General features: G+C 41.6%; 2 protein-coding genes across 3 annotated transcripts in view; both read right to left on the bottom strand.

Moving 5' to 3' along the window:
- The window catches only part of LOC116103566 (SLAM family member 5-like), a 94,291-nt gene that overhangs the window by 51,003 nt on the left and 24,000 nt on the right, over nt 1-19,288 (bottom strand). The gene's annotated exons all lie outside the window — the stretch shown is intronic.
- Nucleotides 3,271-19,288, bottom strand: part of LOC116069380 (SLAM family member 5-like) — a gene marked incomplete at its 5' end in the record, with an annotated part of 25,560 nt that continues 9,542 nt past the window's right edge. Inside the window, 4 exons of the mRNA XM_031339961.1 lie at nt 3,271-3,372; nt 4,664-4,758; nt 12,803-12,937; nt 13,300-13,551. Coding sequence (XP_031195821.1) covers nt 3,343-3,372; nt 4,664-4,758; nt 12,803-12,937; nt 13,300-13,551 — 512 coding nt within the window. The remainder of the gene's footprint in view (nt 3,373-4,663; nt 4,759-12,802; nt 12,938-13,299; nt 13,552-19,288) is intronic.

Genomic DNA, 19,288 nt, shown 5'->3' with positions numbered 1-19,288 from the left:
GTGGTTGTAACTCAATTCCCAGAGGGAGAACACTACCTGCTCACCAAGACAACAATTTCATTACCCAAAGTCTTGGGCAGTCTTTCTTCCTTCATGTTGGTTTTCCCTGTCTGTGTAAGGGAAGGAAATATGAAGACATGTTAGCCGAAAAGTGCAGCTAGGGAATGTAGGTACAAGGAAAGTCAGGAAAATGGCACAGAGTAATGTCTTAGATTTCTCCTGTACTTCGGGACATTGAGGTACTGTTGGGGACCAAATCACACTTGGCTGAACCTGCCCCAGCTGGCCCTGCATTGCTGAGAGAAACATCCTGTCCCAACTAATTGAGAACCCTGAGATTAACATCCTGCCTGACAATCACAAGGATCCGTCTTGGCCCTGAGAAAAGAAACATTCAGTGTACTATGACTTCTGAGAACTTACCCCCACCCACGACTTTCCCTGGGGTCTTGGCCCCAGAAGATCTTGTAACCTTCCATCTCCCTCCTTCCTCTCCCCCTCCCCTCCAAGATTTTTGCTTTAAATATGCTCTGCTCAACCAAGTAAACGACTCATGACAAGCAATGCTTCCTTGAGTCCTGTCTTCTCTCTTGCCCGTTCTTATTCCAGGTTGTGGTCCTCCTCGCTCTCCCGAATAACTTGGCCTGCAGGTCAGGTCAGGTGGCGCCCGATGTGGGGCTCAAGGCACGGACCCCTCCAGACAGACCCCCAGAAGGAGCGCTCAGTCATCGGCCAGAAGATTCAGACCTGTCACCTGCAGATCGTCTCTTCTTAGGTAAGTCAGTCTGTCTCATACTTCAGAATGGGCCATTCCTTGTCTAAGGAGGCAACCTTTATAAAGGACCTCAAAACTTTACTCAGAGAGAGAGGAATATGGTTCAAAAAGAAAGATTTGATCGAATTCTTTATCTTTATTGATGAGACATGCCCTTGGTGTATGATTGACGGGCCAGTTATCCGCCCCAAGAAAGGGCAGAAGGTTGGTCGTGAACTTAATGAAAAAATAAAACTTGAAGGAGACAAAGCAGTCATGGCAATGATCTTTACATTTTGGGGTCTCATCCGAGACATCTTGAGGGCGCTGATTCCAATTCAGCGAAACGTCAGCTCCTCTCAGTTGCAGAACTCTGTCTCTCACAGTCTCAGCCTGGGTCCCATCCCCCTTCCCATCTGCCCTCTCCATCTCAGGCCTCTATTTCCTTTACTCTCATTGATATGCCACAAGAGGACTGTCAGATTCCATCCTTGCCTGCTGCAGCTCCTGCTGCTCTCCTCTATCCACCTCTCACCTCACAGGTCCCTCCAGTTCCTTCCCCTTGTCATCATCCTCCTCCCTATGATGACCCTTTCTCTGCTGCGGAGAAGGGCCTTTCTAAACCTCTCTGCGCTCCAGTCTTCCGCCAACCGTCTGCGCCCATAAAACCCACCTCTTCTCCCTCTGCCCCCACTGCCTTCCTTGCAACTCCCGCTTGACCCCAGCGATGCTGCCACCCTTGAGGAGGAAGCGGCCCGTTATCATTCTGAAGATTGGCCTCCCCCAACCCTGTCCTCTGCCCCTCCCCTGCCTCCTAACATCGCCTCTGCCCTTCCACCTTCTTTCTTAGACATGAAGACTCGCCTCATCTCCCAAATTCAGGAACTGACCGAGATTCTTCAACTCCAGGAATGCTTTTCTCACCTTTCAACTCTCTGCTCTTCCTCCTCTAACGCTCATCCCTGTCTCTCACAGCGCCCCTCAGTCCACTTGACTTTTCCTGCCACTCGTTCTCAGACTACTCGAGAGCCCGCTCCTGCCTCTAGTCCTCGTCCGCCTCAACCACCTGTCACTTGGTCCGTGACACGCCTGTCTGCCCCAGCCTCTGCTCCTTCTACCCCATCTCCTTCTTCTTCCTCTGCACCTCTGTGGTCCACACGCAAAGACCCAATATGCTCCCTCCTGGTCCTTCTCTTAGGCACAGGCGGGAGCCCTTAACCACTCTGACACTTGCAGTCATCCTAGGGGTCAGCTCTGCCGTTGTAGGCACAAGCATTGCCTTACTCATTACTTCCAAATAAGGCTTTGCCCACCTACAAATGCTTATCGACCGTGATGTCAACAACTTAAAATTAGGTATCCAAGACCTTAAAGACTCGGTCGACTCCTTAGCTAAGGTAGTCCTCCAAAACCGCAGAGGCTTGGACCTGGTCTTCCTTAAGGAAGGAGGCCTCTGTGAGATACTTTACTCCAGCAAGACAGGGTTAGTTCAAAATAGTCTAGATAAAGTCACCAGAGCCTTGAAGAACGAATCCTGGTATCAGAATTGCTTCTCCACCTCCCCTTGGCTCACCACCCTCCTCCCTAGCCTGTTAGGACCCTTTGTGGGGATCCTCCTCCTTCTTTCCTTTGGCCCTTGGGCTTTTAATTGTCTGACAAGCTTTGTTAAGAATCAGGTTGATGCAGCCACCAGACCCGTCCAGGTTCACTACCACCGCCTTGACACTGAAGAACAAGTGCTGGTCGTGCCTCCACCTAATCGGGCTTATAGTCACCCTTTCGGGTGCAGTAACGAGGCCACTGGAGAACATGGTTTTGCCTTGGGTCACCCTAATACCCATATACACCCCCTGGGATGCCTCAAGGCAAAGATCCTGACCCACCCAGGCTTTCTCCCCATGGCCAGGACCTGGTAAGTCACTGACGGAGCTGGCGCTAAGTCTCGGCCACCTAAGACAGGGCAGCTTCAAGCGGGGAAGTCGACCCAGAGACGGGTAAAAGCTTAAGCACCGCCCTCCACCAGGCTCAGGTTCCCCATGAGACCCTAAGTGACCCCCATGGTTGGGTTTGAGAAGCCTCTCCTGGGATCCTTCCAGATGCCTTTAAGGGGTCGACCCCTTAAATAAACAGAAAAGGGGGAGATGTTGGGGACCAAATGACACTTGGCTGAACCTGCCCCAGCTGGCCCTGCATTACTGAGAGAAACATCCTGCCCCAACTAATTGAGAACCCTGAGATTAACATCCTGCCTGACAATCACAAGGATCCGTCTTGGCCCTGAGAAAAGAAACATTCAGTGTACTATGACTTCTGAGAACTTACCCCCACCCACGACTTTCCCTAGGGTCTTGGCCCCAGAAGATCTTGTAACCTTCCATCTCCCTCCTTCCTCTCCCACTCTCCTCCAAGATTTTTGCTTTAAATATGCTCTGCTCAACCAAGTAAATGACTCTTGACAAGCAATGCTTCCTTGAGTCCTGTCTTCTCTCTCACCCGTTCTTATTCCAGGTTGTGGTCCTCCTCGCTCCCCTAGGTCAAGGTACAAAGGCCATTTCTTTTGATGAGTCCTTCACTTCTGCTCAGAAACCTCATTTGGGAGTCCCAAGGTACTTCTTACCCTGGAAGAGATAAGTAAAAAGGAATAAGGGTGTTTGAAATTGGTTGTGATTGTTAAGACATCAAGCAACATCCAGGATGCAGTATTTGTTTCTAGTTCAGCCTGAGCTCTTTCTGTTTCCCAGTTCCATTCTCATCTCCTCACAAGTCAAATGACTGCTGTGGATTAGTCAGTACTAGTATTCCACATAATGCAGTACATAGGATGCTGTGAATAACTTTCCCTTGGCTCAAGGAGACTTGGGCTTTTAATTAAATACTGATGGATAGGACACAGCAGGTAGGTAGAACACATGGGAAAAGAAAGATTAAAAGGCCACACAAGATTTATTTTCTCAGAAAGCTGTACTGAGGAATAAATGGTCCTGGGCTCTTCCTTAGAGGACAGCATCTGGAAAAGAGATTCTTTCTCCTCAGCGAAAGTGCAGAAGACAAACCCTAAGAATTTCTCTTCCTAATTCCAGTCTCTCCATCACCCATTCCTGACACAATTTTACCATGTAGCCTTCTTTTCAGGCATCAGCTCTTGTTCCACCCAACTCTGGATTAGACAAATGAGTGGCAGTTAGACTCAGCCTTGTAGCCAAAGGCCTCTAGGACCTAGGAGGATGGTTCTGTGTAGACTAAGTCTTGCTCAGTTGAGAGTTTAATTTTTATGAGTTATGTAAATATCTAACAGCATCTCCATCAGTTCTTCCAGTACAGTGTCAGAGTAACTGGAAAAACCCAAGTGTCTCCCTTCAGTCCTCACAGACTCCAAGGAAGGAGGCTTGGGTAGACACAGATGACCTTTAGTGGATGTGAGCCAGAGGAAAGCAGATAAAAGGCAGAAGGTGTGGGACAGAGTGGTTAAGACTCAGAAAAGAAGCTGCTGCTAGACTAGCTAGTATAGTTCAGGGCTGTCCATCTTTGGTTCTATGTCCTTGGAACAACCTTAGCAATGACTTTGCCCTGTTGGTGACCCCACGGGATCCCTCATCTCGCAATAAGGACTCTTTCATTGTTCAATCTCTCCAGGGAGTTCTCCTTAAACACAAACTATTTCTAATCCACACCTAGGCCTTCATGTGAAGCTCAGGCCCTTACACCACAGACAGTGTTATAAGGAGACAACATACTATGTTATGTTTTCATGAGGATCAATTCCTTAGCATGGTGTTTCTTTGCTGGTCTATCCAAATTCTTGGCTGTTCCTTCTTTCTATACAATGGCCAACAGAGGGCAATTTTTGCTCAAGACTCCTATTATAGTGGTCCTAGTGGTAGGGTGTGTTTATGAATAGCATCAGCTTACCTTGGCCTGAGTGAGTTCAGCATAGATTCTGGACTCTGTGAGGCGATCATCTCTAAAAAGTTCAGCATATACTGTTTTCTTTGAGACATCATCTGCTACAAATAAACATAGAACCATAGTCTGTGAAAGGTAGATGGGTTTTTAGAGACTACCTAATCATGCTTTATCTTTCTGTGATAAAGAAATGGAATCTACAGGTTAAATAGCCACTACTCTATAGAAAAGGATGTTTGAATCCTCATATGTTCTTTCCATCCCAAGGATTACATGTGTGATAGGGCACACCTTATTCAAATCTCACCTAAAGCACATTAGAATCATTTTTTATTCCTGAGGCCCAGTTTAGCCTAAAGAGAATCTTCCTATGCCCTGAGTGAAATTCAATGATAGCTTTGGCATTGATGACCTTGCATGGCTAGACTTTCCATGTCAGGGTCTCAGTTGTTTAATTTGATTGATTCTAATTATACTTGGTGCTTTATTATTCTGGTGTATACCTGACTATAACCACAAACATTCATGAAATGGTTAAGTATTTATTAAGCTCCTACTTTGTGCCAGGTTCGATAAGAAGTCTCAGAAAAACAAAGAAAGGATATATAGGTCTTTGCTAAATTTTTTTGAGGTAGATGAGGTATTCATTTTTTTTAATTGATTTAAGTTTTATTGCATTATGATGAGAAAAGTTACATGATTTCAATTTATTTGAATTTGTTAACGTTTAAAAACATATTTTAAGTCAGTAGAATTAAATCACATTCTTGTTTCCCTTTTGTACACCAACTCCTCCGAGAGACCCCCCTTCAATACCTACAATACATTTTTTGTCATATTCTTTAAAATTTATAAAATATAATAATAAAAATGAATATTATAAAAGTTGTTTGATATAAAACAAAAAGCCATTTAACAGTCTTATGTAGATACTTGTCTATAGCAATACTGAAAATACATAACATTTTTCTCAATATAAATTTTAAATAACTCCAAACATATTAACTCTATATTTCAAAATAATACATCACTACTAGTATTATTTTAAATGAACATAATATATAAAGTCCTTTTGTTTGTTTGTTTGTTTGTTTTGTTTTTAGTAGACTTTAAAATCTTAGCTCTTACTGTGGTACAAGCCCAAAGTAAGAACAATTTTTAGACATTGGATTTCATTGTAATAAGGCTGTATTTCAATGACCCTCACATCACCAAAGGATTTTACCTCCATCATAGCTAAGCTGAGAATTGGCAGTTCTGCTGCACCAAGGAGTGAATTGTAGGCACAATTTTTGGACACAGATTTCCTGCTATAGGCAAAGTTATTTGACTTGAGTGAGTGTCTTTATTCTCAGCCCACAGAGAACAGGTTACATTCATTTAAGAAATGGTGTATGTATTAAGATGGTCTATCCATAAAGTCATTCATCAACTGTTTCAGTGAACAATGGTTCTGCTTGGAGGGTGGCACAGACATTAGGTGAGGGTAAGAATTTTGTTCATTGGCTGTGATGATTTTGAAAAGCATTCATCTCAGAGAAAGAGTAACTTATAAAGTTCTCTTATTCAAATTTGATACAATAGTTACAAACATCAAGCAAAGCAGTCAGTCTCACTCTTTGTTGTTCTCTTACAACACCTCCCAAATTAATTGTCTTTATTTTGTTTTGACTATATAAATACTTTTGAAATATGTACACTATTCTGAAAAACATAATATAGTGTAAAAATATGAAATAAACAATCCTACTAATAGAGAGGCTGAGGTAGGAGAAGCATGATTTCAAGACCATTATGTAGGACCTAGCAAGACACTGTCAGGTACAAAAAAGCAGAAAGTGTATATGGATTGTACAATATTGGGCCTATTTCTCTAATTACCAAATTAGAGAGACTATTGGATGACAGTCAACAATTTTCTAATTCCTCATATTTTTGGATTTCAATCGATTAAGATATGTTGGTAATATTAGTTTTCATATTAAGAGATATTAAGGAAAAGTCATTGTTACTTCCTTTTATTTAGAGGTGGAATTATGTTTGTGTGGGTTTGTTGAAAGACTACTTTCTTGCTTCTTCTAGGGTGTAGTTTTATTCCTTGTGTTGGTGTTTTCTATCTATTATCCTTTGTAGGGCTGGATTTGTGGAAAGATATTGTGTAAATTTGGTTTTGTCATGGAATATCTTGTTTTCTCCATCTATGGTAATTGAGAGTTTTGCTGGGTATAGTAGCCTGGGCTGGCATTTGTGTTCTCTTAGGGTCTGTATGACATCTGCCCAGGATCTTCCAGCTTTCATAGTCTCTGGTGAGAAGTCTGGTGTAATTCTGATAGGCCTGCCTTTATATGTTAGTTGATCTTTTTCCTTTACAGCTTTTAAAATTCTTTCTTTGTTTAATGCATTTGATGTTTTGATTATTATGTGACGGGAGGAATTTCTTTTCTGGTCCAGTCTATTTGGAGTTCTGTAGGCTTCTTGTATGTTCATGGGCATCTCTTTCTTTAGATTAGGGAAGTTTTCTTCTATAATTTTGTTGAAGATACTTACTGGCCCTTTAAGTTGGGAGTCTTCGCTCTGTTATATACCTACTATCCTTAGGTTTGGTCTTCTCATTGTGTCCTGGATTTCCTGGATGTTTTGGGTTAGGAGCTTTTGGCTTTTTGCATTTTCTTTGACTGTTGTGTCAATGTTTTCTATGGTGTCTTCTGCCCCTGAGATTCCCTCTTCTATCTCATATTCTGTTGGTGATACTTGCATCTATGACTCCTGATCTCTTTCCTAGGTTTTCTATCTTCAGGGTTGTCTCCCTTTGTGATTTTTTTATTGTTTCTATTTCCGTTTTTAGATCCTGGATGATTTTGCTCATTTCCTTCACATGTTTGATTGTGTTTTCCTCTAGTTCCTTAAGCGATTTTTTTGTTTCCTCTTTAAGGGCTTCTAGTTGTTTACCTGTGTTCTCCTGTATCTCTTTGAGTAGTTATTTACATCTTTCTTAAAGTATGTATCATCATCTTGAGAAGGGATTTTAGATGTGAATCATGCTTTTCCAGTGTGATGAAGTGTCCAGGACTTGTTATGGTGGGTAATCTTGGTTTGTGTTGCTTATTTTCTTACGCTTGCCCCCCACCATCTGTTTATCTCTAGTGCTACCTGCCCTGGTTAAATATGACTGGAGTCTGTCCTTCCTGTGATCCTGGTTGTGTCAGAACTCCTCAGAGTCAAGCTGTTTCTGTGATCCTGTGATTCTGGGATCCTGTGATCCTGGGCATGTTAGAATGCCTGGGAGTGGAGCTTCCTCTGTGTGTTGTGGGACTGGCTGTAGAGTTTTCCCTTAAGGTCTGCTCAGAGCACTAGCCCAGACAGACTGGAAGGAACTAGTGCCAGTGGGCTATGGAGTTCTTGTGTGCCTGGGTCTTGCTGGTCCCACTTACTCCCAGTGGTAGGACAGATGTTGTGTCCTCTTCACCTCTGATCCTGGGCATGTTAGAGGTATTAATCTTAACACATTCTTTTTCCTTAGTATTAACATAATGTTTGAGGAGTAAGTTGAAAAGTGACAGCTAGAATTTTGTGTCTTCTTATTATAGGAAACAAAACCTCTATAAATAATCGATCTACTCCAAGATTATTATAGATAGACTTCAGCATTTCAGAGCTGGTTTCGTCTAAGTCTCTATACTAGACTTGGTGAGGGAGTCAAAGTGCTCTCAAATTTTTTGTGGTTGCAAAGACTTGTTTGTCTCCATCTCTCAGTCTTGTCTCTCTCTCTCTCACTGTCTCTGTTTCTCAGTCTCTCAGTCTCTGCCTCACCCTGTGTCTCCCTGTCTCTCTTTCTCCATCTCAGTCTCTGCCTCTGTCTATCTTTGTCTTTGTTTCTCCACCTCTCAGTTTCTGCCTCTCTCTGTCTCTGTTTCTCTGTCCCTCTCTGTCTCACTCTGTCTCTGTTTCCCCATCTCTCTGTCTCTGCCTCTCTATCTCTCTCTGTCTCTGTTTCTCTGTCTCTCAGTCTCTGCCTCTCTCTCTATCTCACTCTGTCTATGTTTCCACATCTCTCAGTCTCTGCCTCTCTCTGTCTCTGTTTCCCCATCTCTCAGTCTCTGCCTCTCTCTCTCTCACTCTCTGTGTCTCCATCTCTCAGTCTTTGCCTCTCTCTGTCTCTCTCTGTCTCTGTGTCTCTGTCTCTCAATCTCTGCTTCTCTCTCTATCTCACTCTGTCTCATATCTCCATCTCTCAGTCTCTGCCTCTCTCTATCTCACTCTGTCTCTGTGTCTCCACCTCTCAGCTTCTGCCTCTCTGTTTCTCTGTCTCTGTCTCTCTCTATCTCACTCTGTCTCTGTTTCTCTGTCTCTCTGTCTCTGACTCTCTCTCTATCTCACTCTGTCTCTGTGTCTCTGTCTCTCTCTGTCTCTGACTCTCTCTGTGTCTCTCTGTTTCTGTTTCTCTGTCTGTCAGTCTCTGCCTCTCTCTGTTTCTCTCTGTCTCTGTTTCTCCGTCTCTCTCAGTCTCTGCTTCTCTCCATCTCACTCTGTCCCTGTGTCTCTGTCTCTCAGTCTCTGCTTCTCTTTATCTCACTCTGTCCCTGTGTCTCCATCTTACTCATTTGCTCACGAGAGGAAGACAGGGCTTGTTTGAATGAACTTGGAGATCACTCCTGAGGGACTGTGATTTTTTCCACTTGTGAATCCACTTTATTTACGATGCATGTCATATTCTTTCCCATAGAATGCTGCCTTAATACCATACTCAGGCCAATTACACGTAGGAGCTAACATTTACCTAGTACCATGTAACAGACTGGGTACTGCATGAGTGTAATCTACGGAATGACTATATGCCTTAAGCCTTAGTATCATGGATATTTTATAGCTGAGAAAAATGAAGTCTTACAGTGCTAAAATAACTGGCCAAATATCAGTCAAGATGGAATTTCATCTCTTCATCTATTGTGCAAGAGCAATGAGAAAAGTATCAAATATACCAAGGATATAGTTTTGTAGGACATGAGGAGAGTAGAAAGAGAAGAGGTCCCATTATAGTTTGTGAAAATGAAGGGTTGCCTCAATCTCAAAGTATAGTGTAATTGGCAGCACCAACTTGTCCAGAGTGAATCTGCAAATATAGTGAGTTTGTCCTCTGTCCTCTCCTCTCTCATTCCTGTTCTCCATCCATCCAATCATTGCTGCTGCTCTCCAGAGCAGGTGAGAGCAGAGTGAGTGGTCAATTGTGGATTTGCCTATGATTTCCTGGCTCCTGGCAATACTCTCTGACCCAAAAGAACCATAGGTTACCTGTTTTTCCTAGATGGTGAGTCCTTTCCTGTCCATTATGACCAATCCATAGTAATGGATTGGTAATTCTGAGATTGTAAAATTTACTTTCAATGTTGGTTTGGCTTTACCAGCTGCATAAGTTTGACAATTGAGTGAAACTGGATTTAACCTCCATGCATCTGAAAAGTCTCTGTGCTCTTATGCTTTGGTTGTAAGCCTAGCTATTGTAAGGCTGAGCCACCATCTCTCCAGCCTGAGAGTCTCTGTTCTTAAGTAATATCTTTTCTTATAAGCATATCTTCATGGAGCCAGTCCAGTGTGATCAGGTCTTGACTTTGACACAAGAGTTCTATTGCTTCCCCAAGTGGTGCATTCTAGGTAAAAACTTCACCTCTTGTAGAACCTACATGATGAGTCTCATGTCCATTATTCCCTCTGACTTAGTCCTGGGATATATTCTGAAGAAGTGGTACAAATTTGAATTCCAAATTATCAAAAGAAAAATACCCCCTAGTTTTACTTTGTGGTAAAACTAGACCCCTACATCTATTCCCGGATTAAGAACATTTTATCATCTCATGGCACATTGAGCTGTGAAACTGTGTCTTAAAGCCAGGTCTCTTTTGTCATAATTTAGGTAAGGACATTGACCTTTTGTATTTAAGCCTTTATGGCCTTATCACAGTGCTCAAGCTACAACAGGGATGTTGTATGTGCCTTACTAGTTTATCTCAAACTAGCCCATCTCATCTAATCTCAACCATTTACCATTTTAGAGGTGGTAGGACCTGGGAGAATGGAGCCTTAAAATGAGGCAGACCAAAGTCTCATGCAATAGTCAATTTTATTTAGAGCATCAGACAATCTATCCTCTGAGGATTAAGTAGAGTCAATTGAATAAAGTATACAAGAAGAAGAATAGAGACATATAAACAGATAACAGTATCCAGTTGCAATTAATAAGATGAAGTAAACTCAGTCTCAGCTGATACACCTGGGAGGAACACAAAAGCACATTTCAAGGACAATTCCATGTTTTGAAGAAACTGAGGTCACAAGGTGATTGTCTTGTTTTCTTGGAATTTTCTCACAAGCACTGAGAATTCTCTTCACATAACTCCATTCTTGGACCGTGTTCAATCTCTCAACTTTAGATGACATCTTTGATCACCCTTCCTTTGCTGCATTTAAGCCCTTGCTCCCCAGCTAGCCCATCTAGCAACTCTGCTCCTTCCTCAGCTTTAAGTTTTAATCCCCCCTCTTCTCCCTCCCTACTTGTGGAGCTCACTCTTACCCAGGTCTGCTCTCACTCACACAGTCTTAAAAATTTCATGTAGGGAACTCAAGGATCAAGAAAAAGCCATCCTTTGTCCTATAGATGACTTCTTTCCCCTTAACAAAGTGGCTAGGAGGGAAGTCTTTGCAACATTTGGATACACATGTACATCAAGTCTCTCTAGGTATTATTCAAAATCATTAAACTCTAGAGCAGTGATCCCAGACTTTATGAGAATGCTCACTTCATGGGATGCAGTTCTCCAGGTTCTTAATAACAAGTATTGATAGAAACATAGAGAGACAGATAGATAGATAATAGATAGACAGGTACATAGATAGTAGAAAGATAGGTACATACATACATACATACATACATACATACATACACACACACACATACATAAGTATATTTTTAGATTAGATAAACAGAGTGAGCCTGCCTCTGAGGGTTGATTCCTTTGCTAGAGCACATGGGGCTGAATTTCCCAGCTAATACCTCTCCTGGAACAGCTTACCAACATAACCCCCATTCTTTCTGACCCTTGTTTATTGAGGCTCTTGGTATAATTGATATCCTTCAGATTAGAAGCCATTAAACTCCATAAGGTATTGTCTCAGGAGTATCAACCATTTACCATCAAGGTTGGCACATGACTCCACAATGAGAACTTCTCAGTCAATGGGTGATGAATTTGTCCTTTAACTTCTTCCCATTTCCTTCTCTAAAATACTACATTAGACCCCCATTTTTTTTCCCCATGACATATGGTTGTACGGCCATATGACCGATCAGAAATCTCAACCAGTATGTCAGCTCTGAAGAATGTCTAGAAGAGAGAGAGAGAGAGAACTTCTTTTCTAGTCAATTATTTGAGTTTGTTGACTTGTATGGTGAGAGGTAATCACAGAAGCAGAGAGATAGCTCAGCTGCTCAAGACCTCCTCATCTACCAGAGGACGTGAGTGTGGTCCTCAGTACCCACATTGGGTGACACAACTACCTGAAACTCTAGCTTCAGGGTATCTGATGCATTTTTCTGGTCATTTCAGGCACGTGGTGGTGTGCATATGTGTAATTTTTTATTAAAAATAAAATTAATATGTAAAAATATAGAGACAAAAAGTTCCCTTCCTCAAATACATAAATTCTTACCCTTAAACAATTAGATCCTGACCACTTGGGGCTTGACCCCTGTGGCTAATAATATATTATTATTAGTTCAAATGTCTGGTACCAAGAAAGATGGCTCACACTGTTGAATTTACTACTGAAAAAGATAATGAAATGCCCAGATATGGACCACATACAAATGTCATGGAAGATAAGATCAAATAATTTCCTTTAATTGTTAGAAAAGAACTCTTATTTTTCATGGGATAGTCTCTCTCAAAGACTGCCTGCTGCATATCTCTTTATATTGTAGCATTTTTCTTTATTAATAATTATTTTTTTGCATTTGTTCTAGACTGGTAAATACTTTTACCTTGGTTCCTTTGGTCTGCCACCATAGTTCCCAAAATGGTACTCTCCACTCCACTCTGGGTTAATAAATAACCTAATTTCTTAGAAGAAAGAAGACACATTCTTATACTTTACCTTCCAGAATAATCCTGTCTCTCCTTCGCTTGCACAAATGGTACAGAAGTGCCAACACCAGAATGAGAATATACAGAAAGAGCACGGCCAGTCTCCCTGGCAACACAGCATGGTGAGGATGGAAGCTTGGAGGGTCTGGAAATAGAAACTGTACTGAGTATTGGTTATCAGGACACAGGCCCATGATTCTGTGCACCTGTGCCCACACTCAGGGCCACTGTCAGAATGGGATGCCCTTTGGAGAGTGCCAAAGCTCTTCAATTTACTATCTGAATCAAAGAGTCAAGCAGGAGCTCCTCAAAAATGCCTGGGAATGCTTAAGGCTTCATAGAGGAAGGCTTTAGTCTTTCCCCCAGGAGGCTGCCTGGGTGAAGACACCCAGGGCTAGTCACACTATAAAGGAGGCATGTCCATGTGCAGATTAGCCAAAGGTTAAGCCTTGGAGCGCTCAGAGTGATTTCTGAGGCTTTCCAGCAGGGAGGGAAGGAGCTGGTTACCTGTACATGGCTGCTGGATGGTGACAGAGTCAGAATTGTTGCTAACAGGGTTCCAGGCTGTACACGTGTAAGTCAGTTTTTGGTCCATGGGGGATTGGAAGATATGAAGGACATTGCTTTTTTCTCCAGAGGGACTCCAACTGTATATCACATTCTTTTCTTCTTTCTCCACAGAGCATGTCAGTGTGACATTACAGGTATTGTTAAAAGATGGCAACAAACTCTGTGTAATTTTTGGTTTTTTAAGCCGACCTAAAGGGAAAAACATATGAGCCTACAGTGAGCTGAAACCAGCATAGAAAAGCTTGAGAGAATCAGTTGTTAGCTTACAGAAACTTGTGTAATAGATGTTAAACACAACATTAAATAAGTCATGACAACAAATAAATTATATTAAAATTATTTTTATATTTTATTATAGTCCATGGTGCTTACAGTATATATATATATATATATATATATATATGTATGTATATATAAATATATATATATATATATATTGCATCCTTGCTTTGTAATAATGTGTGAGTACATACTTTCAACACTATGGATCTTTAAATTAGCCATACTAGAAGGCTGGTTTTTTAAAAGTGGTTTTCCTATATTTATTTATTTTTCTGTCAGTCACATTAAGTAATCAAGGGCTTTTTTCTTTGCTGAGATTATAATATAATTATATCATTTCCTCCTTCTTTTCCTCCAAACTCTCCCACACAGGCTTCCTTTTTCAAACTTATGGCCCTTTTCCCATTAATTGTTGTTATACATACACATATACACATTCTTATACACATATCTATTTTTTCATCTTTCCCTTTTAGTGAAGATAGATTATTTTTTCATACAATATATCCTGAGACAAAAAAGGAGTGGATCTGGAGGGGAGGAGAAGGGACGAGCCAAAAGGAGTAGAGAGGGGAACCTCATCATGGCATAAGTTCTTACATTGCATACATTTGGAGATGTTGTAACTTTGGGCTGGATTTATTCTTTTGTTCATCGATGCTCTACACTTGTGAAAGCAATGGAGGGAGGGTTTCTAAAACAGGTGAAACTGAAGTGTGTATCATGCTTATAGCCATTACACTGTGAATATAGAGCAAAATCTTTTTTTTCCCCAGACAGGGTTTCTCTGTGTAGCCCTGGCTGTCCTGGAACTTACTCTGTAGTCCAGGCTGGCCTTGAACTCAGAAATCCACCTGGCTCTGCCTCCCACATGCAGGGCTTAAAGGCGTGCACCACCACTGCCTGGCTTAGAGAAAATCTTATACTGATCCAGTATCTGTAAAAAACAACTTTGCCTCAGTAAGGGAGTTGTTTCATTTAGGCATGAGAATGGATGCCAATAATCCGTGCATTTAGGAGAGTGATGCAGAAAGATTATGAATTTAAGGCCAGCCTGGGATATCCACTAAAACCATTCAAAAACCAAAAGAGACTTAATCTATAAATTATAAGCATCAGAGATGTGGTGGTTTGAATTAAAATGGCTCCTACAGGCTCCTGTTTGAATGGTTAGTCACCAGGAAGTAGAACTGTGGAAAACAATTAGAATTAGGAGGTATGGCTGTGTAAGAGGAAATGTGTCACTGGAGGTGGGCTTTGAGGTTTCAAAAAGCCCAGAGTAAGTCCAGAATTTCTCTCTGCTTCTTGACCTGCAGAGCAGGATGCAGCTCTCAGTTATTGCTCCAGCCAGATGCCTGCTATCATGCTCACTGCCATGAATATAATGAACTGGACCTCTGAAACTGTAAGCAAACCTCAAATTAAATGCTTTCTTTTCCTAGAGTTGGCCTGTTAGTGGTACCTCTTCATAAAATACCGACTAAGACAGACAGAGAATTCCACTCTGTATTTGCTATTCTTGTTTGTCAACCCGCCTACATTTGGAATTAAATAGAATCCAAAAATGGAGGGTACAGCAGTGAGGGACTTTTTGCTTAATTTGAAGTGGGATGATCCACTTCTAAACCTGATCTTCAGGTGGAAAGACACACCTTTCATCTGGGCCATTCATTCTGCTGGAAGCCTATATAAGGACATGGAAGACGGAAGCTTTTGCTTTATGACTGCTTTCTCTCACCTTGCTGGCAAGTCCATTCCCCCACTGGCATTAGAGCCTACTTCTTTGAGATTCCAGTGTCTACTGAACAGCAGCTGACACAGCCAGCCTTGTGGATTGAGGAACTTTTAGATTCATAGCCAGCCATTATGTGTTTGACTGGACAACGGTCTGTGAGTCATTATAATATATCCTCTTGCCACACAGAGAGATTCATTTCATAAGCTTTGTTTTTCTAGACTGTAGAGTTCAGAGAACCCTGACTAATACAAATTTTTGGAACCAGAAGTGGTTCTTGAGTGAGTGAAGTATGAGAATCAATCTTATAAGTATCTGGAATTTTCCAATTAGCCAACACCTACAAGTTCTTAAGGCTCTCCAGTTCTTGAAGCCTCTTCTGGGAGTTAAGAGTGTACTAAATGACCATGGCATTAATTATTTATGAATGGAAGGGGACAAATACATTTGATTATTCTAATTCACCAATTGTGAGTGGCAATGGATTTGATGACTCTGTGTATAAAACTTTTGACAGCTTGTGGAAAAAGGAGGAAGCTGAAGGTACTGGTGGGTTTCTCTTAGCATCTCTGGATAAATTGACACAGGATAGGAATGAGCTCTCTTATAAAATTAACCAACTTCTAAGCATCTGAGAATACAGTGAAAGACAAGAATGAACTTATTCATAACATTGACCAGCTCCAGACGCACATGAACAGTCTAAAGGTTGGTAATGTGCCCTGCAAGAGAATCTTCTCTCCAGCAGGCAAAGAGCTCAAGTTGTGGAAAATTGAACCAAAGGTCTCATTATAAGGTAGGCTGAAGGTCAGTAAAAACTCAGGTTGCAACCTTGAAGCGTGTACTCCATCTTGTTCATTATTTGGAGACTTCAATAGGATCATCTTCACATAGCTTAAGAAGTTTCCACTGCAGTAGTTTTCTATACCACCCCTCAAATGCCCTTCACTTCTAGCTGATTCTCCTAAAATTCTTTCAACCACATCTCCCCTCCTCTGCCACATCCCATTCCAGTCTCCTCAACTCCCAGTCCACCCACAAAATTTATACTACTTCCTCCTCCCAGGGAAATCTATGAGTCCTCTCTAGTCCTTTTCTCCATACCTAGCTTAACTTCTGCAGCTCTTCAGATTGTGCTTACTTATCTTTTTTTTTTAATGAAGTAATATCCACATATAAGCAAGTACACACCATATTTATCTTTTTTGGATAAATCTCACTCAGGATGATTTGTTCTAGTTTCATCCATTTACTCCCAAATTTCATGATGTAATATTTTAAACAGGTGAGTAAATACTTCATTCTATAAATGCACCATAGTTTCTTCACCCATTCTAATATTGGGGGACATCTAAGTTGTTTTGAGTTTCTGGCTATTATAAATAGTATAGCAATGAACATGGTTGAGCATGTGTCCTTGTAGCATATGAAGCATTCTTTGGGTATATGCCCAAGAGTGGTATAGGTGGATCTTAAGTTAGATTGAGTCTCAACTTTCTGAGGAACCACCATATTGATTATCATAGTGGTTGTACATGTTTACACTCCCATCAACAGTGGAGGAGTGTTCCCCTTAGTCCATGTCCTTGCCAGCACGAGCTGTCACTTGTGTTATTGATTTTAGCCATTCTGACAGGTGTAAGGTGGATTTTCAAAATAATTTTGGTTTGTATTTCCCTGATGGCTAAGGATGGTAAACATTTCTTTAAGTTTTTTTTTAGTCATTTGAGTTTCTTCTTTTGAAAATTCTCTGTTTAGATCTGTGCCCTATTTCTTAATCGGATTATTTGGTTTTTTTGATATATAATTTTTTGAGTTCTTTACATACTTTAGATATTATGGGATGTAGAGTTGGTAAAAAAAATCTTTTCCCATTTTGTAGGCTGCCACTTTGTCTGGATGATAGTGTCCTTTGCCTTACAGGAACTTTTCAGTTTCATGAGGTCCCATTTATTAACTGTTGATCTTACTGCCTATACTTTTGGTGTTCCATTCAAGAAGTCTTCTCCTGTGCCAGTGAATGAAAGCTTATCCTCCCATTTCTTTTCTATCAGTTCAGTGTATCTGAGTTTATGTTAACGTCTTTGTTCTACTTCGACTTAAGTATTTTGGTTTTTTTTTTTGTTTTGTTTTTTGTTTTTGTTTTCTTTTGTTTTGTTTTGGTTTTTAGTTTTTCGAGACAGGGTTTTTCTGTGTAGCCCTGGCTGTCCTAGAAACACTCTGTAGACCAGGCTGGCCTCAAACTCAGAAATCCACCTGCCTCTGCCTCCCAAGTGCTGGGATTAAAGGCGTGGACCACCACTGCCCAGGATCTATCTGCATGCTTCTACATACAGACACCAGTTTGACCAGTACTTCTGTTGAAGATGCTGCTGTCTTTTTTTCCAGAGTGTTTTTCTAGCTTCTTTATTCATAGCTCTGTGGATTTATGTGAGGCCTTCACTTTGATTCCACTGATTTTTTTTAATGCCAATCCCATGCTGTTTTGCTCTGTAGTATCACTTGATATCAGGAACGGTGAGACCTCCAGCAGTTCTTTTATTGTTCAGGATTGTTTCGGTTATCCTGGGGTTTTTGTTTTTCCACATGAAGTTGAGATCCTTTCAAGATCTGTAAAGATTTGTGTTGGGTTTTGGTAGGGATTGTATTAATTTTGTAGAATGCTTTTGGTAGGATGATCAATTTTAACTATGTTCATCCTACATTGTGGGAATAGGACTGAGGATGGGGATGAGAGTTGATGGAGTCATGTGACAAATCCCAGGAATTAGACTCCAGAAATCAACATCAGAGTGCAGTTCTGAATTTACTGCCCAGTGCATAAGCTAATACACAGTGTAACAATCCCAAGCCCCTGAACCTTCAGCCCATGGTATCTTGCCACACCATCACCATGCTCCAATGAAAACCCTGCCTGATAAGGTAAGTCAGAAGGAGGGTGTGAGTAACATCACCTTTTAGGACTTCCATGAAGATTGGGGGTGGAGACAGCCACCGCCCTGGCCTGTCCTTTTTTGCTGTGTCACTGGTGTTATGGGAGCCATCTTAGATCTAATGTCAAGATTAGACTCCGGGGAATCACGGGAGCCTGTGGCACCTCACTGTCCATCCTACTTTTTCCTTTACAAGGTTGACTTCTACATCCCTCACGGGTCTCCCTTCTGTTTTTATTTGAATGCTAAAGATATCCAAGAGGAGCAACTTGGAGCTAAACTGTTGAGCCTTGATATTTCGAGGAACAGCAAATGTTCTATTTATTCCTGACATAGACTCGTTTTAAGTGTCTGTTGAGGTTCCCCACTGGGGGACAGTAGAAGCAAAGCCTATTGGCCACCACCTGCCCTCATGAGCCTTGACCCAGTTGGAGAAGTCCCTAGTATCTACTTGAGTAAGTATTATGAAATCCTCTAGGCATAAATTTTCTGTTAGGGAAAATCCCACCATCTCTGGGACCAGGTAAATCATCATTACATCAAAGTGCTAGGGTGGACTTGATGGGGACTTGATTCTCTCCCATTGCTGGATTGTTACTGTCCACGTTAGGCAACTGGGAATCCCAACTAACATAAAGAAAGTGGGCAGATTCCTAATGGAATCCCACAAGAGTGGCTGGGCATGTACCCCAGAATTAGCTCTTATGATAGCACACATCAGTAGAAAAGGAAAGATGGTCCTGCCTCTGCTCCTTCTGGAGACATCCTCTGCACCTAGTTTACAAGAGTCTTGGGGCTTGCCCAGGTCACTGGTGTGGTTGGCTAGGGGTGTCCTCCCCACTGGTGTCAACACTGTAGGGACTGGCAGTCATCTCTCTTCTTCCTCATTTGAGTCACTCAGTGAGAGATTCTCCAAGGCAGTCCTCAGTGGCACTATATCAGCTTCATCTGGACCATTAGTGGTGCAGAGCTTGAT

This window comes from Mastomys coucha, unplaced genomic scaffold (assembly GCF_008632895.1).
Source record: "Mastomys coucha isolate ucsf_1 unplaced genomic scaffold, UCSF_Mcou_1 pScaffold1, whole genome shotgun sequence".
Taxonomy (NCBI): Eukaryota; Metazoa; Chordata; class Mammalia; order Rodentia; family Muridae; genus Mastomys; species Mastomys coucha.
This window is presented reverse-complemented; position numbering and strand designations above follow the sequence as displayed.